Source organism: Protobothrops mucrosquamatus, unplaced genomic scaffold (genome assembly GCF_001527695.2).
Source record: "Protobothrops mucrosquamatus isolate PMUCROS unplaced genomic scaffold, P.Mucros_1.0 scaffold786, whole genome shotgun sequence".
NCBI classification, from domain to species: domain Eukaryota; kingdom Metazoa; phylum Chordata; class Lepidosauria; order Squamata; family Viperidae; genus Protobothrops; species Protobothrops mucrosquamatus.
The window spans coordinates 153,820-181,674 of record NW_015387054.1 but is presented as its reverse complement, the minus strand read 5'-3'; the positions used below and the strand labels follow the sequence as shown (position 1 = coordinate 181,674).

The following is a 27,855-nucleotide window of genomic DNA, read 5'->3' as shown; positions in this document are numbered from 1 at the left end:
GCCTTCTCGGATCCGCGCGACTTTGTCATACAGATATTGAACAAAATCCTCGGCCCTCCCCTCCAGGGGATCCCCCCCCCTCAATTGAAGGAGGGAGCGGGTCACCCTGAAGAGGGCGGCCGGGCGACTATCTGATGACGCGATGAGTGAGGAATAGTAGTTAGTCCTAGCCACCCTCATCGCCACTAGGTAGGATCTATTAAATTTATAATATTTATAAAGACTATAATTTTATTACATATAGTATGTGTAATTATCTCCCGCAGACCAAGTGGTGGATGGGTAAATCATTGCCAGGCGTATTTTATCCAGATTCCTCTTTCCCCCACCTCCCCTCTTCTCATTTTTCCTTAAAACTTTAGTTAGACTTCAGAGAAACAGAAAAGCAGGATTAAAAAAAAAACAATCAAACAATAAAATACAATTTTACCCTCTTTACATCCTGCTTAGTTACCCATGTCTACATCTGGTTAAGATCAAAAGGCTCTTTTGATTTGGATGCAATCAGTAGAAGGCACTGACAATAATTTCTTAAAAGCCTGCTATTACTTGAAAATAGTGGAAAGAGCACTGCAAGTACAAATACAAGAACTTAGTGAAGTAATTCTGGTTCCTGATTTGATGAAAAGACAATATAAGAACATTAACTCTTTCCTGGGAACATTCTGTTTTTCAGATTTAGCAATCATCATCATCATCATCATCATCATCATCATCATCATCATCATCCGTTCTGAAACGTGACTCCAGTAATGTATTTCCCTATTTGTATCCAATCTAGATTTAGATTTAGGGCACTCTTTGTCACCAAATATGATGCAAGAAAGATTAAACAGCTAAATCAAACAATGGTGAATGTTGTCATTCTGCCATAAGTTCTGATATTTCTAAACAGTGGCATCAGCTGTTCTTTTGCATCCGTACTCCATTTTTGACAAAAGCTTTAGCTCATCCATCATAATTTTCAAGGGGGGACTAGATATCTTCATATAGGGAGTGAGAGAAAAGAAAATCAATTAACGTTGGGCATCAATGTGAAATTGTTCCACTTTTGCTGAGATGGGCAGAAAAGAATTATGAAGTCTCAGGTCCACTGTCTCTTCTAGTCAGACTGGACTGGATTAAGATGAAGCACTGAAATAAAATAAATTCATTTCATGGATAAAATTTCCAAGGTCAATATGGTAATTTAAAATATTGGAAATCACCTCTGCATGACTAATCAATCTATTCCTTCCCAGCCATAATCCTATTGAGGCATTTTATTGCATCAGTGCCAGTAGTAAGAGAAAGGGGAAAGTCAAGAACAGAGATAGGACATCGGCAACTAAAAATGAGATTCTTGAAATTCTATAATCTAAGTGAGATTGGCGGCCATTAGTTGGGAGAAAACAGTAGACCACTACAGTAGAAACAGGAAGGGCATAAACTAAAAAAGAATGAGCTAATTCAAGGCCAAGTGCAACCCCTTTGTTCCCTTTTATGTCTCTGTACATTATGGTCACATCCCTCCCAGCAGAACATGGCCAGGAGAGCAAAATTCACATAGAGTTTAACAGTTCAGATTTAATGACAAGAAATAAGATAGTAGGATATGGAATTTGGAAAACCAAATAAGCATTCTCAATTTATTCACATGGGAGTTAGCTGAATTCTTACAGAGAAATAAAACTTGAATATCCATCTATTCCAGTGGTGGCAAACCTATGGCACAGGTGCCAGAGGCGGCACTCAGAGCCCTGTGAGCACATGCGCCGTCGCCCCAGCCCTGCCTCCCCCCACGGCTCCCTACTCAACAGCAGCCCCCCTGGAGGAAAGTTGCCCCTGGGCGTGTCCTGCTCGTAGCAGCACAGCCAAGGACATGGCAGCCAGGCAGCAGGGACAAGACTCCACCCTCATGCCCCATCCTTTGCAGATGATGCTGTGGGGCGCAGGTAGAGGACATGGCTGCCATGGCACTGCAGGGCCACCTGGGCGATCTGCTGTGGCAGGCTGTGGAGGCGGTGGATGGCCCTGCAGGTGGGCAGGGTGGGGGTGGAATGGGAGTGGGGGTGGAGCAGGTGGGACAGGGGTGGGTGGGGTGGTTTTGGGGCACTCGGGCTCTAAAAGGTTTGCCATCACTGATCTATTTTATGTTAGAGATGTTTTAAATACTTCCTTTTTCCTGAGCCTCAGTGAATCATTTTACAATCTCGTTAATTCATTTACCATTCATTTCCTTTTAGAAGTGTGTGTGTGTGTTGTTTGCATGTATATATAGTATGTCTATATATATACATATGTATATATATATATATGTATGTATATGTGTGTATGTGTGTGTATCCTTCTCCTCTACACACACACACACACACACAAACACACACACACACACACACACACATGCAAGCACAAACATCCATCATGGTCTCATTAGTTTGCAAGATTGGCAGGTAATTTCCTAGTGGAAGCCAGATTAGAGTTTATTCTCATCCTTTCCTGAATACAGTTTGCTGACTTTGCTGAGCTCCAGCAAATTTATATAAGCAATTCAGTAGACCAGAAGAGACGTTCAACATTCAAGATTATCTCATATAATTGGCAGAAGCAAATCTGGATTTATTTTAATGTATATATTCAATAGAAGGTAATGCCCATATTTGCAATACGCACTGTTAGCATTCACTCTTTTCATTCATACGTTTATGTTTAACATACTGTACCTTAAGTGACTTTTACATTTATATCTATAAAGGGCAGCAACTCAAAACTCAACTACCAGTATTTACAAAAATGTTGCCATTTGTTGTTGGATTTATAGCTTGAAATCTTGCACTTGTTGCATGCATTTAAACACATTTTTGTTTCTTACATACACACATTATTTATTCAGTGCAAAATGCATTTTTTCATAGTTTGCCCATTTTCATTTATAATTTTTCAATGTGGGAGAAATATTTTTTTAAATTATTATGGACTGATAAGACAATGTTTGAACAAAATAACTATAAGAGCTTGTACTTAGAATTTACAACTGAGGCTTTGAAAAGAGATACTGAATGTGCTTATAAACGAGTATATGGAAAGGAGTTCTCCTTTCTGAGGCAAAGAGTCACATGGATTATGAGTAAAGCGGGCAAGTACTAGCTAGTCCAGGGGTAGGCAACCTTGGCTCTTTTATGACTCATGGACTTCAACTCCCAGAATTCCTGAGCCAGCATGGCTGGCTCAGGAATTCTGGGAGTTGAAGTCCATGAGTCATAAAAGAGCCAAGGTTGCCTACCCCTGAGCTAGTCCAAACACCTAGCTGGTTGTTTTTGGTAGTGATGGTTGGTTGGTTTTGATTGTAATGGGCAGCCTTATGATTACTTTGGATCTGTGTTTCTCAGTTCTGAAGGGGCAACTGAATTATCAGATTTAGTGACCTTTCTGCTTGCCTTATCTGCTCTCCATTAGCAGTGAGGGAAAGTGATGAGAAAATGATACGCTGGGACATTTCTGATGAAAATACACCCTTTGCAGATTCACCCTTTGCAGATGAAATGGGTAACAAGATGTTTCTATGTTGGAAGAAGAATAATGGCCCAATCCAGGGATTACTATTCACTGGAATTTGAAGGAAATGAAAAACAATTACTTTCCCCACTAATCTATGCAATTTATTTAGAAAGTAAGGAAACCAAATCTATTTAAGTTTATTTCTATTCGATATTAATAGTATCTCTCTTGACAGATAGCTTAAATTTCAGCTACATAAATACTCATAGTTTAAGAAAAATAATAGATGATGTTCTTGAATTATGTTTTAAAACAAGTGGGAAGTTAATGTCTCTCGGATGTTATTTAAGTCTTCCTCACAGCCATATTAATGTGCATTTCTTCAGAATTTCTTCGGACCAGTTCTGAGTCTTGACTTTTAATTTGGCAGAGCAAAATTACATAGGACAATGAATTACATAGGACAATTATTTAAGCCATCAAGCATTCAGGTTAATTTGCCAGTATATACTTTCAGATGGAAATTTTGCCGACGTTTTAAAATTTAAAATGTTACATTAATTGAATTCCCAATAAGCCCTGTAAAACAACACACAAGGAACATTTCAAAGATGCTTAACGTTTGTTCTCTTACATTCCTAGCCCAGACATTCTCAATGATAAAATAAATCTTAATGTACTTTAGATTCAGCCTTTTGTTCTTTCCTTGTCACTGGAATTCTGGCTCTCCGGTAAGCTTCCAGATGCAATAGAAGGAACTGTTTGTCATCCTTCGTGGCAGAGGGCCAAGCTATTTGTGGAACTGCTTTTCTCCCATTGTTTTTGCTCATCCCTTCCAACAAACAGTGTCATCTCATTGGACCCAGAAGTCATGCCTTCTCTGGGGCAGTGCCTGCCTTCTGGAACAGCATCCCTCTGGAGATGCAGATGGCCCAGACCCTATTAGCTTTTTGTAACACTCTGAAGTTTTGGCTGCTTCCCAAGGAATTTGGGCCAGGTTAAACAAGCTCTGTTGTGGATGGGGTATTAGATCTGAAACATATTGTTTGTCTTGGGCATGATGTGTTATTGTTTATAATTATTGGGGTTTTTTTCTATTTTTATCTGCCACTCAGAGTCACTTCTGTGACATGGGCAGCCATATAAATTAATTAAATAAACAAGGGTCGTCCTGTTAAGGACAAATTAAAGGACAAATTCAAAGGGTATTTTTTTCTACATTTAACATCCAATTGCTTCAGTTTGCCTTTATAATACATTTCAAACTTTTAGCCATGAGCTAAAATTTCAACGAGCCTTCCCTCAAATTTTATGAAGCTAGTATTAAAAACAGCATCTAAGAACAATATATACTAAAATAGGATTTCAACCTGGCCATTATTTAGAAACTGGCGGGGGGAAATCACTCCGTTTGCAAATCATTTACATTCACTATCACACATCTTTCCCCTTGCATCCCTGGAACAGAAAAGTAAAAAGGACTTGGGATTTGTTATAGTTTTAGGTTATCCAGTTATTTCTCAGGATTTTTCATCTATTTACATAAATACAGTATATAACCAGTATTTCAGTTTTGATATCAAATAAGGAGATTCAGTGTATATCACTGTTAAATACCAAATCACTGTAAGGGGAAAAAACTATGTTAAGAAAGGGAAACACTGGATAAATTGTGCAGTCGCATTATGTATTATTTCACAGAGGGACATAGAGTAGTGCTGCTGACTCATATGCTTTCAAGATTTTCCAGGTATCAAGAGCAAAGATATTGTTGGAAATTGTCAAAACAATGAAATGCTCTGAAATGATGTTGAAATAATAGAATCAACCCTACTATGCAGTTATTATTCACATAGACACTATAATTAGTAAGCTGCACAGACATTTTGCTACAGGATTGGTCATACCTCAAAGCATCATGATATACATTTAAATATAGAAGACATCAATCTTTTCTGTGGAAACTGCCCAGAACTACATTCATCAACAGTTGAAAAGTCTGTTTGCTTGATTCTCTTCAATTCTGTATCAACAGCTCAGGCTCAGAAAACATATTTCAAAGAGATGTAACTAGGAATTTAATATGATATCCATGCAGCAGACTGTCAAAAGTAATTGTTTGTATATCCTTAAAACATGGCAGTGAATACAGCGCATCAAGGACTTTCTACAGCTTAGAAGTCTTCAAGAATCCATAGGTCAACCAGGTCATCATATGAAAACTAATATCTCATATTTAGTTGTCTCTCTTATAAACCCCACTTGTTATATTGCAGTAATGGAGAACCTTTTGGGATGAAGGGGTCAAAAATTCAGAAAATGCCTAATGTGACTCTACTGACGTGTCATCTTCCCCCGCCAACAAAAAAGAAACAATTCTCTATTTCACAAATGAAGGTAAATATAGGTGTCCCAGGATAATGTTGCAAGATCCAAACTGTGTAGGTCACTGGGACAAGAGGTTTAGTCTTCCAAGCTTTCGGACTTGTGCTGGAGCCCATCCTCAGGGAATTCCAAAAGTCCAAAAGCTCAGAAGACTAAACCTCTGGTCCCAGTGACTGACACAGATTGGATTTTGCAATTCTCTATTTCCTCCCCCCTCCCCCCCATTTTTAGGCCACACTGAAATAGCAGCACTTGGTGACAAGCCTGAGGCTGAATTTCAACTAGAGGTCTGGGCCTCAGCTTTAGCCCTGCCACTGCCTCTCAAAAAGGTTGCCTCACGCCATTCCCCAAGGTACACAAGCCTTGCAGAATGCCATGATTGCCCCTATGACCCTGTGCTCTCTAGATCTGCTGCACTCTGCTTAACTTCATAAAACTATGATCAAATACAAACAATCAAGAGAAGATACCAGACTATATTTTTTAAAAATAAATAAATAAAATGATCTTTTAACCTTCTGGCAGAAGCCAGGAAGCCAGAGGGGCCAGTAAAGAAGAATTAACCAAAAGAAAAAGAAACTTTGTGTTTCCTATGAATAGACTTCATGTCCCCATCACTTGAACCCTTACTCCTGATCTTAGGACATAGTTGGTTGGTAATCAGAGTAGGTAGAATATACTATAAAATATACTAAACTCTGCAATTACCATTAGCCTATAAATTGATAATAAACATATTTAAGATATGAAAGGATTTTTCATTTAACAAGATTATTCCCAGATGATCTCTAGTCCGGAGATGCATGTTCAAAATGTGTAACTTGGTTGTTTCTAAAGAAACCTTTATTCATTTTTTTGGTACAGTCGGCAATTAAAAGAGTTCATTCTGTTAGCCATAAGATACAAAGCATGAGCTGTAGAATTCATTCCATGCAGTAAATAATTTTGTAGCACATCTTATTGCCCTGTAATTTTATAGCTTCTAAGTTTATTGGATACATAATTGGCAGATGTGTGTTCTCATTAAAGAGCTTTTAAGAAATGCTGCAGTAAAGGTACTTGGCAGACAATAAAGTGGAAACTAAAGACCTTTGTTTACTATCACATAACCAACAACAGATGCATTGCCCTTTATAAGCTGTACTCAGCAAAGAAGATAATGAAGAACACTTGGTGCCAAGGTTAAGCAAGGGGGAGAGTAAGAATCCCTTCTAGAACAGGTATGGGAACATAGATATTGCTAAACTACAATTCCCTGTTTCATTAGGCATTAGGCAGGAAATGTAATCTAGGTATAGCTGGAGAGAGACAGATCCCCAATCCCACAACAGAATGTAAAAAACTGGAAATGTTACTATTAATTTAAAATTTGTTGTACAAATCCTCTGCACCAAATAAACTAAAGAATTAGCTGGCAAACTATAAGTGTGGAGATCCATGTTTAATCTATGGCAGAAAAATAGTACCTGAATAGAAATTTCTGCCCCTGTAATGTGGGTAGTCTTCAAAATAAAATCAGATTTATCTATTGGTCAACTAATGACTACATTGATATTATTGTAATACTGCCATGTGCTTATTTAACTAAATGCATATCAGATGACTCAACAGATGGACAACTGATCTAGAAAAGCTATGTTATAGGATGACCTAGAGAGACAACAAATGGAAACATTTAGGTCATGCCATAACTAGAGGCTTTAAAATAAATTATTTTTACATGCTATTTTGGCTGAAAGTGCTCTCCTACTTGTTTGCCTGCTGGGCCCATCTGCACGGTTCAATTTCCTCCTCAGAAAGGAAAAAAAAGCATCACAGTGGTGTCAGTGGGTTTGGAATTATTTGAACACAAAATATGTTCAAAAGTGAAACTGTGATGAATTCTAAAGGACATTTGGGAATCTTCCCACTAACCTCACTGGCAGTTCTACCTAATTCCATTTTTGAGAGATAGAGTTGGAAGATGACCAGAGATCAGGATGTGACTGTCCTTGATCAGTTTTGGTCAGCCAATCCAGAAGACCTCTGGAAGATAAATGATCAGAAAAGATGTTTTGATGTCTGTTGGAGGAAGATCAAAAGTGAATTTGACCAAGCAAGGGTATGAACTCACCTTTGAGCCTATTCTTTGGCAGTATCATTTGGATGACAGGCAAGGAGAAGAGGGCTCTGTTCTGCTCTTAACTGGACAGCACCAGCACCAGAAGGAGAGAAATCAGTCTGCTAGACATGGGATGCCATAGGATTGTGTCCGCTTATTCCTGCTTTTTAAGAGTTACCTGAAATTGCTATAAGTGGTGATCCTTTGGTTAGGCCAGGCCGGGCAAGAGTTGCTGTGGAAAACCTTGATCAAGATGAGGTAAACTGAGATACAAGGGGCCAAATCTTTAGGGGCCTGGATGTAGGCATATTGTTGGGGGGAGTTTTTTTGGGGGGAGTGGGAGTTAGAATTAAACAAGAGATTGAACAATGCCCTTCAAAATTATTTTATTATGAAATTGGCTTCAAAATAAATATTTATTTATAATTCCAAAGTTTTAGTTTGTTTTTCTTGTTCCTAGGGTTTATTCTTACTTTCTACTTACTAATTTTAGATTGCTCTGTGCCACCCACTAGTTCAACTTTATTTACAGGTCTACAATTTAGTCATTTATTGTGGTTCTGTATATACCTGCCTATACCTTTACATTTCCCTCCTCTGAGGAGAGAGAACTATCATTTTCTTTGTCATTCAATGTTCCTCTCACAAACTTGAATGTAATGAAACAGACTGAAGTTAAATTTTGCCTGAGAAGAGTTGTTAGTCTGGAAATAATTTGATTCTCAGCTCCACTCATAACTCGGGTTAGTCCAGGACATGGGTGTTAAAGTAGTATGTGGGAATGACCTTGGAAAACAGGGCAAAGAGATAAAAAGCAGCTGAGCCCACAGCAGGAATATGGGCAGGACAAACAGCTCAGAAGCCAACTTCCTAATTTTGTGTGCTGTAAAAAGGACAGAGGGAGAAAAGTACTTTCAGACTTGCAAGATTGATGTCAGTGTTGCAAGGTAAACCAGACAGGAAACAGCCAGATGAGTTAATTCTATTGTATTCTAATGTATTCAAGCTACATTAACAGAATCTTAATAACCCAACCCTAGAACCCAAAAACTATAATATGCAAATAACTTCATCAAACTATGCACAAGTTTTAATGCCTTTTTCATCCCTTCTGTCCTTATTCAAACCACTTTCATTCACTCATTGTTCTGTATTGTATTTCATCCTTTTTATCTTCCAGACACAATTTTCCATGCTAAAATATCATTTTACTTTTTCATTAGACCTCCTTCAGCTTTTTCTCTATGGATACAGGCTGATGGCAGACTTTAGTAACCCTTTAGCATGATATTGCTAATGACCCCACATTAGATCAGAATTTGTTTCCCCTTAACATTCAGACACAAGTGCTCTCCTAGACTGCCATTATGCCCTGTAGCTGTTAGTGAATTATATCCCCATCCTTCATGTAGCACTAAATTGAACAAAAGTTGAGCCAACTCAACAATAAACTTCACTCTGTGCCAGTTGGTTGCCATATTATTGTGAATCACTCAAAATATCAAGGTGGGCATTGCATATCGGTAAATATGATACAGTGGATGATACAAAGGAACCGAGTATTAACTTGACTGTTACCTAGAAACACTGTCACCTAACTGGAAAACTAGTTGGGCTGGTTTGAAATAGCAGTGGCAATAGAAATTGCAACAGTGTCACAAATAAAATGATTTAGTTGTAGTAAGTTCAATTTCACCAGATCAGCAAGATTGGCTATGGGCCATTTTGAATATTTGGCAGATAACCTATAATGCTGGCCCTGAATTAACATGACCATTTCAAACAAAACAGATGTAGATGGTATATCAACTAATTCCATACATTCAGCAAAGAAAATGGCTCTGCATATTATACACTTAAAGAGGGAACTGAGAGGTACTACAAAACAACAGCCCAGGCCTGGAAAAAGATATGGTTGCTCTCTTGTTTCAAAAAGAGATGCCTTAATTGTGTCCCCATTTATTACAAAGCTCCCATTTTGAAAGATTTGCACAGACATAAAAAACAGACATTATTTCATATTTTGATGAAACAGTGAATGGAATCTTTACTGTTCAGAATTTAGGTTTAGATCTCAAAATATATTTGTGCATTTGTTTCTATTTTATTGTTTTTACTTTAATGTAAGAATTGTGCTGAAACAAAAGTTGGAGCATAATGACATTTCAATCTGCCCTTTAATTCACAAGTTGCTGCTTAGGTCAATTCACTGGAAGCAAACAAGGCTGAATTCCTCAGGATACTGAATGCCAAAAATGCCCAGATTCAGAGAAGAAGCGTTTTGATTAAAAACTCTTTCCCTGATGACCTAGTGATCGTAGAGTAATGATAGGGACAGTCAAGGGCCAGATGTGGCCCAGGGACTGTAAAATGCCCAGGTATAACATAAAATATCAAGAAATTAAAATACCATACAAACAACATTCAACTCTGGATAAAATCTCTTTCTGAATTCTGAACTTACCCCGTTCACATGTTCTTCCCCAGTAGCCAGTGCCTGTGCAGTCACAGATGAAGCGGTTCCAGCCATCCTTGCAGACAGCATTGTTTTTACAGGGATAACTATCACACTGTTTGGTGTTGACCCTAATGCAGGAAGATTTGACACCAGCTGCATTCTGCTGCTCTGCCAGCTGCCGGATGTTCTTGCTCCGCCCATCAATGAAGAGGTCTCGGATACAGCCCACATAACCATAGTTCAACATAGCTGTCCATAGCTCAGTAGGAAGGACAAGGCCAGCCCGATTTTCAGGCAGTCCTCCCAGGTACATGTCTCCTTCTAGATCCAAGATCTCACTCTCTCCACTTGCAGTGAAAGGTGTCCGTCTGCTGTTAACTGAAATGGTACCTGGAAGGAAAAAAAAGAAGAAAGGAAGGTCAAACAAGAGTCCAAGAGATAAAGCAAATCACTTTCCTGTGTAGTTTGAATTCTGATGAAGGGCGAAAAATTTAGTATAGAAGATCAAGGACTTCTCTTTAAACAGAGGACAGAGAACATTTGTCCTGAAACATGTTACTGTCTCCTAGCAGAACTGTCAGACTGTATAGTAACTATCTTGATAAACTAGAAAATCTATGAAGTATAACAAATCTATTGCTCTATGATGATGTCAGTAGTTCCAAAGGCTATTTTTATACATGGTTTTGAAAGCTATTACACGTAGTCCTCATTTAGCAACTGCCTCATTTAGCAATTATTCACAAGGACACTGGTGATAAAAAAAGTAACTTTTTGATCAGTTCTCACACTTTTGACTTGGCATGTCTGTAAAGCAAAGGAAAGCTGAAGTAAGATCATATTCAGTCACTTTTCAAGGATTTGGTGCATACCTGATCTACCATCTCTCTGTATATCAACATGATACCATTCTCCATCATTAGCTTTCCTCTGAGTTGCCTTTACTTTGACAGTTCCAGAGCCCATATCAAGAAGAAGGTAAAGATTTCCATCCAGGAGTTCTACTGCAAAGAAATCCACTTTGGTGTTCTTCTGGCTTCTGGAATCCTTCCTTTCCTGGGGTTTACCATGAGTGAAAAGAATAAGGCCATTGGGCTCTGTAGTGCGGAAGTCAAAAGAGATGGACCCCATTCGTTTGGTGTTCCACTTAGGCAGACTAATGTAGGCCTCGGGATTTTCAAAATTGATTGGATCCAACGTGGCCACATTTTCACATGTAAATTTCACCTCCCCGTAGATTTTCATTTTTGTGTCACCAATCCTTGCCAAACGAGATAACTCCAGACGAATATCATTATTTTTATAAACAACCTACATGGGATAAGGAAAAGAATTACATATCAATCAGAAAACAATGCATACTTTAGAAAGATACTGTACACCTAAAGGTTATCTAGTATTGGAGTATAACTGAATGGGTTACTTTCGGTTAGAATTTAATATTCCAAGAAATGCAACAAGCCAGGGTTAATTCTAAGTTCTTGAATGGCATATTGGAAATACCCCAGTAAGGATTCACAGGTCAACTTCTACTTTTAACCATTCTTTTTCCTTCTTCAGGGTTCAGTCCATGCCATCACATAGAACCGAGGCCCAAAGAAGTTTATCTTTCTCCTTGTTTTATCAGTATTTGCTTGCTAGAACAAAGACTCAGGAGTATAAATGAAGAAGAAGCTCTGAGTTGAAAATTCTCAAAGTTGACAGAGGTACTTCCTGCTAAAGCAGAGACCTTGGCAGGTGCCTTTTACTACAATCCTCAACTTTGGCTTTAAGTCCTACCATGACTCCATCAAAAAGCTCTGACTAATACAGCAGAAATACTCCGTACTTAGTATTATGCACAGATAAATAGTGTGTTCTATGTATCATTATTCTGTATCACTATCAGTTTTGAATCGTGCAATGAAAAGGGTGACCGTAGTTATCATAAACTCTTCAATTTTATTTAATATTGTTGCATGTGATTAAATAATTTGGCAAACAGTGTCACCTGTTTTGATTAAGACCAGATTAACAACAAGCTGGCAGTAACCAGGGATACAAAATAATGATCAATTTTTGGGGGGCGAATAATGTACCAGTTTGTAGGAATAACATTTCAAAATTCCAAGTGTGTGTTCTGAAAATAGACAAAATTAAGTAAATTTATTACTGCTAGTTGAGGGGAAGATCATGGAATGCCCATTACAAGTTCACAGACTTTCCTGATACTAAAAACTATTTCTAGATAATAACATTTGAATTCTGAAGGGACTTAGAATATTGGATTGAGTACATTTGTATGCCTAGTAGTCATAGAAGTGGTTTAATAATTAACATGTGAATGCATCTTAAATAACTTAGAAGAATATACTAGGCACAACACCAAATTCAGGAATCTGGATTCAAATTGATACTCAGACCTGAAGATTGGTGGGGACCTTATCCAGATAATAAATTCCCAGTTTAATTCATCTTCTATGGATGAGCTGAGGATAAAATGGAAAAGCTTCATGGATACTTCAAGATGCCCTTTGCTCTTTGAAGCATAGCAATAGGCATGTGCGATCAATTTAAAAAAATGTCAAAATACTTGCAATTTTCTGCTCTAAGTACTATAGAGAATGTTTGTTTATCTGATGGCCATATGAAAAAAAAAAAGAAAAACACTACTTCCCTCCTGTGAACACCTAAACCCTGAAATGTAATTGTGCAAAATATCTGCTATCCACATTGGGCAAGATATTTCAATTATTTAATTTTTGCACAACTATAAATGCTTTATATAGGTTGATATAGACTATGATATGGAATCAAGGAGAACAAAGAGGATAGGCAGCCCTGCAAAGGCATTTTAAACTTTTTATTTTATAGCATAATGATCATGATGTTTAACTAAACCAGGGGTAGGCAACCTTGGCTCTTTTATGACTCGTGGACTTCAACTCCCAGAATTCCTGAGCCAGCATAGCATAGCTGGCTCAGGAATTCTGGGAGTTGAAGTACATGAGTCATAAAAGAGCCAAGATTGCCTACGCGGTTCCCTGAAGCTCCTATATATAAAAATTGTGTGTGGTAGCTTGACCTTAAAAATACAATGATATTTGCACTATTTGCACTTTTGTTTTATTAAAGCTGAAATTATATATGAACTGGCCCTTGACTCAAACTAATTATTACAATTCAAAAATGATCTGTGTAACAAGCTCTGCTTGTGTGCCCCTGTAGGATGTAGCCAACACCGAGGAGACTTCATTCTCCTCAGGGAAATACCAATGTTTTCAGAACATGTTGAAAAAGAATATTGGAGAAAACAGAAGTATGTTGTGTGTTCAACAACAGAAATATCCTGGAGGAAAAAAAATTGTACAGGCATGCCACCAGCCCTTCCCTCAGACTAATGTAAACCAAGTATACAGAGTTTGTATCATCTACATTTCCCAGCTGCCATAGCTTGAGCTCAGCCCACTTCCAGTTTGCTGAGGACATGGCCTCACAATTAAGCCTCCATTTTGTTGCTGGCCCACTGCTAAAGCATAATGAAGAAGAACAGGTGCATAGTGCAGTCAGAGAGCATTCTTGTGTGCGGGCAATGTGTCTGTGTGTGGGGGGAGAAAGAGAAAGAAACATCTGCAATGGAGAGGCATTCAAAAATACTTGCGTCCCTCCATTGGTTAATGTGAGGCGTAACATTCCCCTGGCTGAATTCTTCAAGTCTTGACTCCTTTTCAGTACGGAGGCAGTGGGAATCCTGGTATATAGATAGTCTTCGACTTTTGACCACAATTGAAACCAAAATTTCTGTTTCTAAGCAAGGTGGTTGTTAAGTGAGTTTTGCCCCATTTACAACCTTGTGTGCCACAGTTGTTAAGTGAATCATTACAGTTGTTAAGTTAGTATTAATATTTAATATTTATTTGCTACGTATATGTAGGGATGTGGGTCTACACATATGTTGTTCATAGTATGTTTAGGTGTGTGTCATGTATGTGTTTTACTTTGAGAGGGGCAACTAAATTTCATTTTTGATGTGTGCCATTGTGCCCACAGTATAAAAATGACAATAAAGGTTATCTTATCTTATCTTATCTTATCTTATCTTATCTTATCTTATCTTATCTTATCTTATCTTATCTTATCTTATCTTATCTTATCTAGTAACATGGTTGTTAAGTGAATCCAGCTTCCCCATTGACTTTGCTTGTCAGAAGGTTGCAAAAGGGGATCACATGATCCCAGGACACTGCAATCGTCATAAATATGAGACAGTTGCCAAATGTCTAAATTTTGATCACATGGCCATGGGGATGCTGCAACAGTTGTAAGTGTGAAAAACAGTCATAAGTCACTTTTTCAGTGCCGTTGTGACTTTGATCTGTCACTAAACAAACTGTTGTAAGTTGAGGACTACCTGTATTTATGCAGAAGCAAGTCTCATATTTATGCAGAAGCAATTCCAAAAGCAGATGTGCATAGGAATAACTTAAGAATATGGCATTGGTGAGAAGTTAGGCCTGATTGAAACAACATTTCAGCTAAACATCCAAACCTCACCCTACCACATATTCAAGGCAATGCTGGGTAGGAGAGAAAAGAACAGGGGATGTACCAATCAATGGGCCTTAGAATACCTTGAACTGAACTGTAAGTGAGTAGCAACATTGATTGGCTCAGTTCCTGGGGTGTGGCAAAGCTAAGCTGCAGGGCAAGATCTTTCTAAAACCGCCTCCATCCTTTCTGCCTCAGGGATATGAGGAAAGCACGTTGCCACAATCATGAGGACGAATCCTGTAAGTACCTTGCAGAACATAATGTTGAATCAATTGTATAGGAGCATTCTATATAACCATCCCATCTTTTCTAATGGCAGCAACTTATGGATTTTATTTACAGTCAAAGACAGGCTTAGATAGTGCTTGGAAGGAAAGCCATTGGAAGAGCTATCGGCTAGATTGGAAATTTGAAAAAAACATCCCAGAAAATGACAGAGGCAAACCACTGATAAGAAAAGCACACTGATGCATCCCTGTAGTTGCCAGGATTAAATTGACTGGCTATTCATCAGTCTTTTACAGGACATGATGTGCCAGTGCATAGTTTCTTCCCCAATTGTATTAAAGACAAGGTGGTTGCATTAGGAATAAACACAAGGTCTACTTTGCAGACTTTATCTTTATTCCTAATGCAACTACCTTCATTCCTAATGCAACTTCCTTATCTTTTGTAAAATTGGACAGGAACTATAGGCTGGCACAACACGTCCTATAATAATCTGAACAATCTAAGATGGATAGCTCAATTCAGTAAGTGTTGAAGAGCTTTATACTGAAATCATGAAATCTAAACCTTTGAAATGGGCAGAGGTTCACAATTTCAGCTGATATTTTTGAATAACAGGCAAAGAAAATCCTATTTTATTTAATGAGGTTTCCTCTCATAGAAACCCACTGAGCTGAAAGGAATAGTTATTGAAGTCTCACAAATGACTATGGAAATGACTATAGCATAATGCTCCCTTCCAAACTCCTTACTAATCTAAACAATTTGATCAATAACAAAATTAGCTTTGGCTTTTTTAAAAAACAACAACAACCATCTAATCACCATGTCAACAGCAGTAGCAACAACCCCATTTTAGCCTCAGACCAGCAATCACTCTATCTGTAATCAATTCAGAAAGTGGAACATATCATATCATATCTGGCTGTAGCCACCGGATGTTTCACTTCACATTTAGTAAAATTAAGAAGGAAACCTCATTCCCTTGTGTGCGCTGACTGCTGGCCATGTTTCCTTGGGTCATGTTCAAATGCAGCTTTACAGCATTCCACTAGATGTCCCCATTGTCTTGTAATGTGCCCTCCAAGAGCAGCTCACCACCAAAGGTATATTACACGATGGGTGAAATTTGAAGGCATATGCCTGTGCATGTGTATTCATTTCTGTTTACACACTTAAAGGTTAAGAGTCCCTTGGAGAGATTCTGCTTCCACTGCCCAATAGTGTCTATTCAGTTACTCTTTCTCTTAAATTCAATCTACACTTTGGTCCAGAAAGAAAACACAAGCCCATGAGGAGAAGGCAGATTAAAAAGCACTCAGAATAGAGTTACAGTCTCAGTCTCAGTTTTTCTTTCCAATTATCAATTCAGTTTTCGGGATACCAGTTTTTATCATACTGACCATCCACTACTTTGTGGTGCCTGCCTTAATGAAAATGCTTCTGCATGCTCATGCACTTATTTCTTACTGCTCTGACACTAACCTAAACTGATGGGCAATTAGAGCAGAAGATCAATTATCTGTACCTTGCTTATCTAAATGTCTTGGTTGATTTACTGTGTACACTGGTTGCATATATGCAAGTCACTGCATTCCTTTGCAAATATCACTCCCATTTATCCAAATGTCTAAATTAATTGAAGATTTTTAATGTTCTCCGATGCTCCTGTTAAGACAAATCAAGTTTTACTGAACATCAGGAGATCTATTCTCAATAATCAAATTACCTAATATGGTGTGATGGGAAATCTCTTTCGTATAGAAACAGAAGGAAAATTGATTATCTTCTAATGTAAATATTCAGGTAAAAAATAGGTTAGCTTTGATTAGAAAAGTATAGCATTAGGTTTAATTAGTTCTATGATTTGTAGTAACATCAGCTTCTGGCTATAGGAAATGACATGAAAAAATGTGCAAAATACAAAATATATACCCATACCAATAATTCTTTGGTTTAGAATATGCATCAATGAAACTTGTAGTGCTCACTTACAACACTGATTTGGATTGTAAATTAAAATGGAGTAGAACCTCCAGGTATAGGAGCAGTGTATCCCTGTTTAACTGAAATGTTTCAAAGACAGCATTGTAAGTATTCAAGCTGTTGGGATATACTTTAGCAGCATCAGTATCTCCTTTCTCATTTATATAATTGTTATAATGGTGAAACAGTCCTTCCCTTCCCTTCCCTTCCCTTCCAGGTGCTTTAAGAATAGCAAGATCTGAGGGATATGGCGGTACATTGAAGCATCCAAGATCTAAGGAAGGAAAGTCATAACACTAACCATTTGTCTGGAAAGGTATAAGTTCTTCTACCAAGCTGGGGTTGGACTAGAAGACCTCCAAGGCCCCTTCCAGCCTTGTTATACTATGTTCACCACAGATAAAGCAAAGCTAAATGGGAAAGTGGGGAAGGTGCTCCTGGTCCTACCATAAAACCAGCAGCTAGTTTTAGGATGATTTGAGAGGACTAGAAATCTATGGTAGATCAGAGGATGTATTTGATATTGGCAAACTTTCAATTATGTCATCAGGAACATAATAGGTTTTGAATGTGCTTATAAATAACTATGATGTGTTCTATTCTGTCAGGAAAATAATTAAATTCAGTTATAGATGGAACTTCTGGAAAATGCAATCCAATAGAACTGGAGGGCACCACATTGAGGAAAAGTCAAATGATTTTTGAAGCAATCAAATTGACAGTGTTAGATGTGTTTTTTAATGTCCAACACTAAATATCTATTTCCCAAATTGCTGAATAGATGCGAGTGAACTGGACACTCTGGCTTAAAGAAGTTTCCAGATTCATTTGTGTACAATGGGCTCAACTTCCTTACTCACGTATTTTCTCCTTCAATTCACAGGCATTTAAAAGGGGCTAATTTCTGCCACATTTTTTGTTGGGGGGGGGGACAATGTTGCATCTTGAAAGAAGTGACAGCTGCCTAATTATTTTCTTGCAAAACCCTTTGGGGCAATATGATAAGCTACTGTTGCTCCAAAAACTTGCATTTCTGAGCAAATAATAGTCTTTGAAAAATTGCTATTGAAGCTTTCTTTGCAAAACACAGGTAGAAATTTCTATGAAAGAGTTCAGAAAAACAGAACTCAAAAGTGGTTTATTTCTATTTTTCCACTATCTAAAAAAAAATCATTTAATCAGTTTTCATGATTAAAGCATTCAAATTAAGGACATATACTCAGCCCAAATCTTTATGGGCTAACTTCTAGGACTGTGCTTGCTTTAAAAATAATTCAGAAAAACTGCTTCAAAACTCAATCAAAGGCTTCAGGGGTGCAAGTCTGAAAAAAGATTCATTTGCTACAAGGAACCTGCTCAATAAAATTACTCTTGACTCTTAAAACAGCTGCACCTATTGTTTCCAGAATCAGGCTGCAGCTTGAAAAAGTCAGGCTGCTTTAATTAATTGTAGGCAGGAGCTGCACTTGAATAAGGTTTCAAGCACTTTTTACAAAACATTTTTAAATGTGTACAGCCCTCCTAATTTTTCCCGTACAGGCACAGATTATGAGCTAATCTTGTCAACCGCATATTTACTGAAATATTAAAATTAATTTTCCATCATTGATGTTCAAAGCCCTAGTCACATCTTGATATGTTTCAACATCGGCCTGTAACTAGCCTCCCAATATTCTATCTTACCTTATTTGTTGATGTAGGACAGGCTGAGAATTCCAATTCCAATTCCATATCGTATAACAGTAATTTAAAACATACATTTTTCTATTTTACGTTCAGGGCTACACTAACCCAATGAACAATCAGTAGAGTATTAAAGATTTCACAGGTGAAATGTACAATTTTGTGCGAATAACCCTCTCTCCAAACACTACTGGTACATTTAAAATAATAGCACAGGATTACAGGATTAGACAATATTGCATATTTTGGTTGTACACTGTTTAGAAAGTAAACAACCAGCTATTACAAAGAAAGATGGAAAGATGGAAATCACTTAGAAGTGATTGTTTTAATACATATCAAGATATATAACTGTTCTTTAGGAACAATTGGTTGGATTTATTGAACAGAGTCCAATTCTTTCTATCTTTATTCAAAAATCCCATTGCATTCAACAGGTTCTACTTCCTAGGAAACATGACTTATATACCCTTTTAGAATAGCACAAACTACCGGTAGATGTCTCTGAGAAAAAGTTGCCCCATGATCTGGAACATGATAGAACAAATAAATTGTAATCTACACCCCTGTAGAGGCAAGTGATCAGTATAACATTCATTTACCAATATAAAGTGGGGTTTTAGAGCATCTTCTCCCAACCTTGTGCTCTATTGATATTTGGACTGCAAGTTCAATAGTCCAATTGCCATGGCCACTGGTGAAATATATGTGAGAATAAAAATCCTAATTTATAGTGACCGACAATCATATTTTTTGAACAGTGGTGTATCTTTCTAAAAGCGATGGAGTTCTTGGCCTTCAAAATAAGAATTCACAAAGCAGTATTTTGATATGGTTCCTTCAATAAACTACCCCTCTGGGATGAGAGAGTTGATAAAATTAAAAGCAAACACATTCTCAAGCAAAGAACTGCCTTGTAACTATCATACTGTATGAAGTTAGCCACATTTTTAAAAAATAATAGAGATGTGAAGGCAGTGATGGTGCAGTGGAAAACACTGAAACTATTGAACTAGTCCTGTAATATATTTTTGTCACCATTCATGGGCAGTGATTAAACACCAATGATTTATGCTAATATAGTATGGTTGCTTTAAGGAATCTGGAGATCCAATGCAACTTCAGGTTTAAAGGCTACTATAAACATTGTAGATGAATTCTGCAAAATGAGATATTAAAACAATGTACTGAAAATGGAAAAGCCATAGAACCCGAACTAGAAATTAAAGATTTAATTAGATGAAACTTGCCAAATCAAAAGTCACCAAGCAATAAAATCCTTCATAGCAGAATGACCCTGTCAGATTGAACCATTCTATGCCTAACACATAACTGCCCACTTAAAACTTTCATTTCTATTTGTTGGTGAATACAGATGTGTTAGGCTTTGGATGGACATGTCTGCTTGAAAATCCCAGCAACTCTCTCAGGAGTGGTACAACAGAAGTAGATAGCAGTATTTTTTCTTATTTTCATGCTTTTACTCTACACATAGAGACTACTTGAACCTGACATTCTGTTTAAACACCATCCCCTTCTCCAGCAACTGCATATGATGTGATGTCCTTAAACTAGCCCTGTTTTCTAAATGAAGATGTAGGTGGCACCATATTTTCATTTCTTTGATTATTTAATATTGCTTATTATTTATCCAATAATTTTTAAGATTATTTTATTTGGAGATAATTCCCACAGGACAAAGAGGGAAACTGTTCTTTACATCTACTGTAAGTCAATTTCCTAATAATTCAGTCATTTCCTTCATTGGATTAAAGACAGAAGTAAATGCTGTACTTTATTAGATGCTATGTTACTGTAAGGCCTGATGCTAACTGTATTGTAACTATATAATAATTAAGTAAATATTGAGTTTACCTATTGCTGGGCAATAAACTCTCAGCTGGATTTTCTTTCATTGGATTTTACTTACTTGAAGCAAGGGAATGAGAGGCCAACTTAATTCCAGACAAGTCATTTTATTTAAACACAGACAGTTCTTAATCAAGATTCACAATCAACCCCAGATTGACTGAACTATTTTTGTGTCTCTATTCTACAACACAAGATGTAGGAAAAATATCGCTGAGCCATATTTATTTTTGCAAAGTAAAATCACAGTTCACCCAAATGTATGAAATGAAGGAAATAGCATATAAAGAGTTATAACCAGATCTTGGACTTACTTAACTTGATTACTAAATTTATCCATTTGGGGGGGGGGTTCCTGATACACCAAATCATATGCTAACCGACCCTGCTGGATTTACACAGTATGCTAAACCACAAACAATGAGATTTAAACTAAGCAAATTTACTATACTCTCTCTCTCTCTCTCTCTCTCTCTCTCTCTCTCTCTCTCTCTCTCTCTCTCTCTCTCTGTATGTGTATATGTGTGTGTGTGTGTGAATGTGTGTGCTAAAATTTTAAGTGACTTGCTAAGCATGTTGTTTAAAGGTTAAATATATACCTCCTTAGGCACTTCCGATGTGGTTGAACTACTTCTGGCCTCTTTAGGAAGCAAAATTATGTCTCATACAGATAGAAGTAGTAGGAATTATCAAAGCCATTAAAAGATGCAGACCACATCCACAAAAGAGACAGCAAGTTGACTCTGCTTTACAACAAAAATCATGAGAAAAGGAACAAAAGTTCTCCTGCAATAGAATGCCTGTATACGGGTGTCTCAGCTGAGAGTAAAGTATGTTCTAGAATTCTTTTGCTATTATTGTAACTTTCTTTTTAAATGTTATTCCTTTGTAAATTTGTTATTGAGAGTTTTGTAAAGAATATAAAAACTTATATAAAGAAAAGAAAGGAAAAAGTAAAGACAAAAAGTGCAAAAGAATGAAAAGTAATAGAAATAGCTTCCAATTTTCTTTGCATCAAATATAAGTACAATTACAAAATCATTTTATTCTATGGTTATAAAAAGAAAACCTCCCTTTTTCTATTTTTTTTAATCATCAAAGCTATAAAACGTAAGATCATTTTGTTCTGTTTCATGAAAAAGGTCTATAAGAGGTTTCCAGTTAGGAATATAAACATAGATGTTGTTTTTTTCACTAATGTCAGCTGTCTGCAAGAGGTATGTATGTATGTATGTATGTATGTATGTATGTATGTATGTATGTATGTATGTATCCATCCATCCATCCATCCATCCATCCATCCATCCATCCATCCATCCATCCATCCATCTACCTACCTACCTACCTACCTACCTACCTACCTACCTACCTACCTACCTACCTACCTACCTACCTATCTATCTATCTATCTATCTATCTAGGTATCCCACCTTTATTACTCTTATAAATAACTCAAGGCAGTGAATATACCTAATACACATTCCTCCTCATATTTTCCCCACAACAATCACCCTCTGAGGTGAATTTAGAATAAAATGTCCATTAACCACCCACAGATGAATGGCTTTATCAATTTATTAAATAAATACAATTACCAGATGGAGAAAAAGGTAGAACAAAGATGTCTACCCCTATAGAAAGTTCAAAATTTGTACACAGTCCGTAGCATCTGTTAACTCTTAATTTGCTCATTCCTACTCAGATTAGGTGTTATTAATGGAAAAACAGAACTATAATCCCATTTCCAATATATTCACTTTAACACAAAAGGCCCCAGAACATCCACCCATACACAAAAATAATAAATCATGAAAGACACTACTTAAATTACAGTGGATAGATTATGAATCACCCTTAACATAGCTAAAAACGAACCTCAGTGGATGATTCAGTACTGTTTAAGTTTAATAAAAAAAATTTCCCTATGAGTTTATTTTTTAGGCTTTTCATTGAATAATGTTAGAAAATTACTGGGCAACTTTTAGTTTGCACTCAATACATTTTCAGTCAATCCCTACACCCAGGCATACATGCCATTTAGTTCAGTTGCAAACATATATCTTGAAATTTATTAATTAAAAATCAGCAAACATCAAAGGAAAAAAAGTTAACTGGTAAAATGGGACAAAGTGCAGAGAAAAGCAAAGAGAGCATAAGACATATACCAAAGGAACACTTTACACTATCTATGTAACTGTATCAAAAGGCAGAATTTTCTGAAGTCACTGGAAATAATACTGTGAGCATGGATAGACAAGGGACTGATCTTTGGTTATTCCAGTTTTAACCCCTTTAAGTCCATAAAAGTAGCAGTATAGCTATGGAAAATAGGACACCAGAGATCCTTTGTCTATTCTATACAGTGAAAGAAATAATCTGTTAGACATAGCCAAGAAATAATACTCAGTTAGTACAAATGAAGAGTGCAATGATCCCAACAGAGCACATCTAGGCTGCAAGTGACATATTCCATTAATCCTTTGATTTGCTCTAGCTAGAATGCATGAGCATCAAGTGTGAGCTCACTTCCTATGAGGACAATGCAATTGCACTCTGGAGTATTAAGAAGCATCAGACTACACAGGAAACTGCTCTGAAAATGTGTAAATGGCAAAAGAAAAAAGCATATTACAAGCATTCTGACTATAGTAATTAGGAAAATGTCTGGATTAAGTTTACCCAAGAACTAACCACATATTGGTAGGATATTTTATTTCTTCTCTGCTGGGCACATACTACCAATCTCTCTGCACATTCAAGATAGAGTGAAGCACCAGAGTATAAATACAAAATGAAGCCAGCAAAGGAAATAAGGGTCAGAAACATCTGTTTAGTATGAACATTTTTGCTGAGTATTTTTCTTTGTTTTTCTTGAAAGAGAAAAGGAAACTATAATCAGAAGCTTGCACAGCTGGCTGGAACCATTACTGCCAGCCGGCCTGCCAGCCAGCCTGCCAGCCAAAACTGACATAACAAGGTAATTGATTAACCGATTCTACAATACTGTTTTGCCAGCCTGATCTTACGAAAAGCCCTTTAGCTTAGATTTAAAGAACTTCTGCCAATATCTGCAAAGTGGGAACCATTTTATATAGTGGAGCTATGCAAAGATGCTTCACAATGTGCATGAGCATAAAGTACTTTTCCTTGATTCATTAAAGGAACTATGTTTTTGTAAGGTTCATACAGCTGCCTTGAAAATGGTCTCCAGGAATATCCACTTGCCTTTGTATTTATAGTCACTTGCTTTGTTAGGAATTCTAACAGAGTTGTTTCCTTTGTTGTGATTGTGCATTTACACACAATCAGAGACAGTTGTGGATTAGTTTCAAATCAGCCAGTTGAATTTTGCAAAAGATGTAGCTATTTAACATTTCAAAATTTGCTTAGATCTAACTGATCTGTTACTTTCCAAAGCCGTAACATAAATTCCTTCCTTCAGATGTTTATTTTATTCTGTTTATTTATTATTTTATTTCAGAATACACGCAAAGTAATGTTTCAAGTTGCTGCCACATGTCAAAATCAAACTTATACCATGTTATTTTGTTCTGTTAGCACTGTATATTTTTCAGTTCCGAAACAGGCTTTTTTTTGTCTTAGGTCAGCAATAGAGGAATTTTGTAACCTAGCCTGTGCCTCAGGCAACTTTGTAGATGTTTTTAATGATGTTTGATATTTATTTGAACATATCTGATAATATTTTCAATATTGCCGTACAATAATGACATTCAAAATATTTTTTTAAAATTGAACAAAATGTGTGGAATCTGATTGGGTCAAAAGCAAATTTTTAGTAGTTCTTATGCTTCTGGAATATAATCTTCCCTAAGAAGCAATTCCTCATCTGAGTAAATATGAAAGTTTTTAAAGCAGACAACAAAGAATTATGAAAATTATATGGGATCCATTATTGTTTTCACCTCAGCAAACAAAAAAACTCAAAGACTCTGATCTTATGCAGTTGGAAGAGATAGTTAAAGATTTATTCTTGTTATGCATTAGAAACCCCACAGATTAATCATATCAAGCATTTATAGCAGAAAAAAAATAAACTGGGGCTTATATACTTAGAACAATTTGAATAGTTTTTGAAATGTATTAAACAGACATAGTGGGAATCAGGAGAGAAAAAAATTAGTTATCATTTGAAAGAAGAAAAACAATGAAATTTTGTTTCTGAGATTCAGGCCAATGATGGACAGTTATTTACTGATAGAGAATCTATTAATCAATAGTTTTATTATTGCTATAGTTATATTAATCAGGCAGTCTTGTACTAAATAGCAAATTATTAATTTCCTAGAACATAGTAAAGTGGAAGGAACTTCTCAGGAAGATAATAAATAAATAAATAAATAAATAAATAAATAAATAAATAAATAAATAAATAAATAGGCACAAACATAAACATTACATAATATCATAGAGACAGTGCAGTCAATCAAACTGAAGAAAGCTCCAGGATTGGATAAATTTCTCAGTGGGTAGCATAAAATTTTTAAGTACTTATTAGCACCTAAATTTTTGGAGGACTATAATCAATCATTTATTATTTTCTTTTATTATTCTAGGAGGCTTAGATTACAATATCATTAAAGCTTCAGAGATTTCACAAGCTATAGACCAATATCTTTGTTTAATATGAACACTAAAATTGAGAAGTGTTTTCAAAAAGACAGAAATCAGGTTTTCTATGTTGATGATGCAAGAAATTTAAAGGTTCTTTAATTCATTTGATTTGGTCCTATTCTGATCTCCAATAACTACATATGTTAATATATTTTTGGAAGAAAACTTATAGTTAACTATGGCAAACTATATTTTATGGCAAAGAGGATAATTGAAATATATTATTGGAAAGAAACTCCTGATTTTAAGAAATGGATCCAGAATGTAAGTTTGTTATTTATCTGAAACATCTCTATGGTCTAAAAATAAGATGATGACCCAATTTGTTGCTATAAAATTAATGACATGTTTGGTACCTGAATTAACTTTATATTAATTATTTATCATTAGTATGTGGATCTTTTTTCTGTTTCCTTCTTTTTTTGTCATGTTTATTTTAATTACTATTCTATTTTTAAGTTTTCTTTATTATTTACTGTATACTTACAGTAAAAAATTAGCCCAGGTTAAACTGTGTAGTACAGTTAAATATTGAAATAGGAATTGGCATAGGAATTATTTTTTTTGTTGGTGATGTAGATGTTTTTGTATTTCACTATTTTTTTAAAAAAAAATACACATGAAGGAAGGCATGGCAGTAATTTGAAAGGTGATGCTTGTAAATCTTAGTTCCTGATATTGATCAGAATAAAATATTTGCATGAAGTAAATGTAAGGTTAATTCTATTTTAAAAGTATATCTTACTTTTTGACACCTGTTCTCTTGGTAACATTGTGGGAGGAGTTGCTGTCAGACTACTTCTGATTCTTTTGGTTAAAAACAGTGTTATTATTTTTGACAATTTTCAGATTGTCAAAATTCAGGGAAGCTCAAGTTGATAACAGCCAGTAGCAGAACATCTTCTTCCCCATCCCCACCCCACTTTTGGCAGCGTAACTACAATTCCATGGTCCAATGACCTTTTGGCTCCGTGCCATCAATAATGCTGCCATGGAAGCAAGCTGATTGGGCTGCTGGAAATTGTGGTTCAGCAGCAACATCTGGAAATCCATAAGCATTTTAATCCTTGTTGGAAACATTAGATAGCTGAAGATCATCAGGACAGATTTCAACCGAATGGATAGTCTAACTGGTATAAAGGCAACATTCTGTCTTCTAATATATTTTCTCATACGCCAATACAAAGATTTCTGAACACATAATCATGCTATTATATGGATAAATAAATGCATGCGTGTGGGTGCATATGTACAGTGACCTTTGTGATTATGATTACTTTGAAACCCAAGCACACTACATGCTAATGCTTATGAAAAGGTATACCTATGTATTCTACTTATACTATTCACACAGCCTGTTTGTGATTTACATGCATGGTGATATAGACCTATGGATGCATTTGTTATATGTATTCCTCCCATAAATATTTGAGCTACACAAAACATTCAAAAGCATGTGCTTCACAAAGCATCCTACTGTAAATGAAGCAGCCTTCCATGAAATGTTAAAATAGGGGTGTCCTCCAGAAAGCTAACAAAGCCGATTCAAAGGTATCCCTAGTTGTGTGTATGTTTATCCAGGCACAGAGACAACTAGAAATGTAAAGTATTTGTGCGTGTATATGCATGCATAGCCAGCAGGGATCAACTTCAAAGCAGCAGTATAGCTACTTTAACTTTAAAGTATAGCTACTTTAACTCTCCAGCAACATACTGTAGTTATATTAATGTGCTTTGTAAAGCAGCCCTTCAGATACTTTGCACAAAACCTATATTTACTCATTCAGCAGAAATTTTCCTCCATGTTGTGATAGTGAACTAACTAATTTGTACTTGAAGTGGATGCTATTAGTGGCATTCTCTCCTTAAGCATATTCAGTTGGATGTTTGACCCACCTCATTTTGAAGATTCAAGGCAGCTACCAATATTCCAAAACAAAACAGAGAAAATATTGACCTGAATATCATTTAAAAGATCAAATATGAGGCATATAGAACTCATAAAAATCAAAATTTACTTCGTACCAACAACGAACTATCAATGGGATTGTGCATACTTTTCTTTAATATGCAATATTTTCTGCATGTTGTCATTTGAAGGTATGGCACATTATACCAGCCTACAGTGCATTAAATATATTGGGAGGCAGGGAACAAAGTGAAGACTGGTCTACTGCTTTCAAAACTCTGAAATCAACCACAGTATGAAGATGTGTTTTCTTTTCTTGCCATATATTGGTGCTAATTCCTCCCCTCACCCTCAGCTTCCATATACAATAGGATAGTGATGTTTGGTTTAAAAACACATATTTATTTATTTATTTATTTATTTAATTGCATTTATATCCCGCCCTTCTCCTTTCGGACTCAGGGCGGCTAACAATCAATTAAAATACAAAAAATACAAAACCCCTGTTAAAATTAATTAAAAAGAAATATTTAACTGTGATCTAATTAAAAGTAATTAAAACCCCTTTAAAATCCCTTAGGCCAGTCCCGCAAGCTG

The 27,855-nt window shown here is 36.3% G+C and overlaps 1 protein-coding gene across 1 annotated transcript in view; it reads right to left on the bottom strand.

The window, feature by feature from the left end:
- Positions 1-27,855, bottom strand: part of LOC107289924 (neurexin-3) — a gene marked incomplete at its 3' end in the record, with an annotated part of 199,372 nt that overhangs the window by 164,412 nt on the left and 7,105 nt on the right. The window contains exons 2-3 of the mRNA XM_015818752.1: positions 11,294-11,732; positions 10,428-10,811 (exon numbers count right to left, since the gene is read on the bottom strand). Of these exons, the coding sequence (XP_015674238.1) occupies positions 10,428-10,811; positions 11,294-11,732 (823 nt within the window). The remainder of the gene's footprint in view (positions 1-10,427; positions 10,812-11,293; positions 11,733-27,855) is intronic.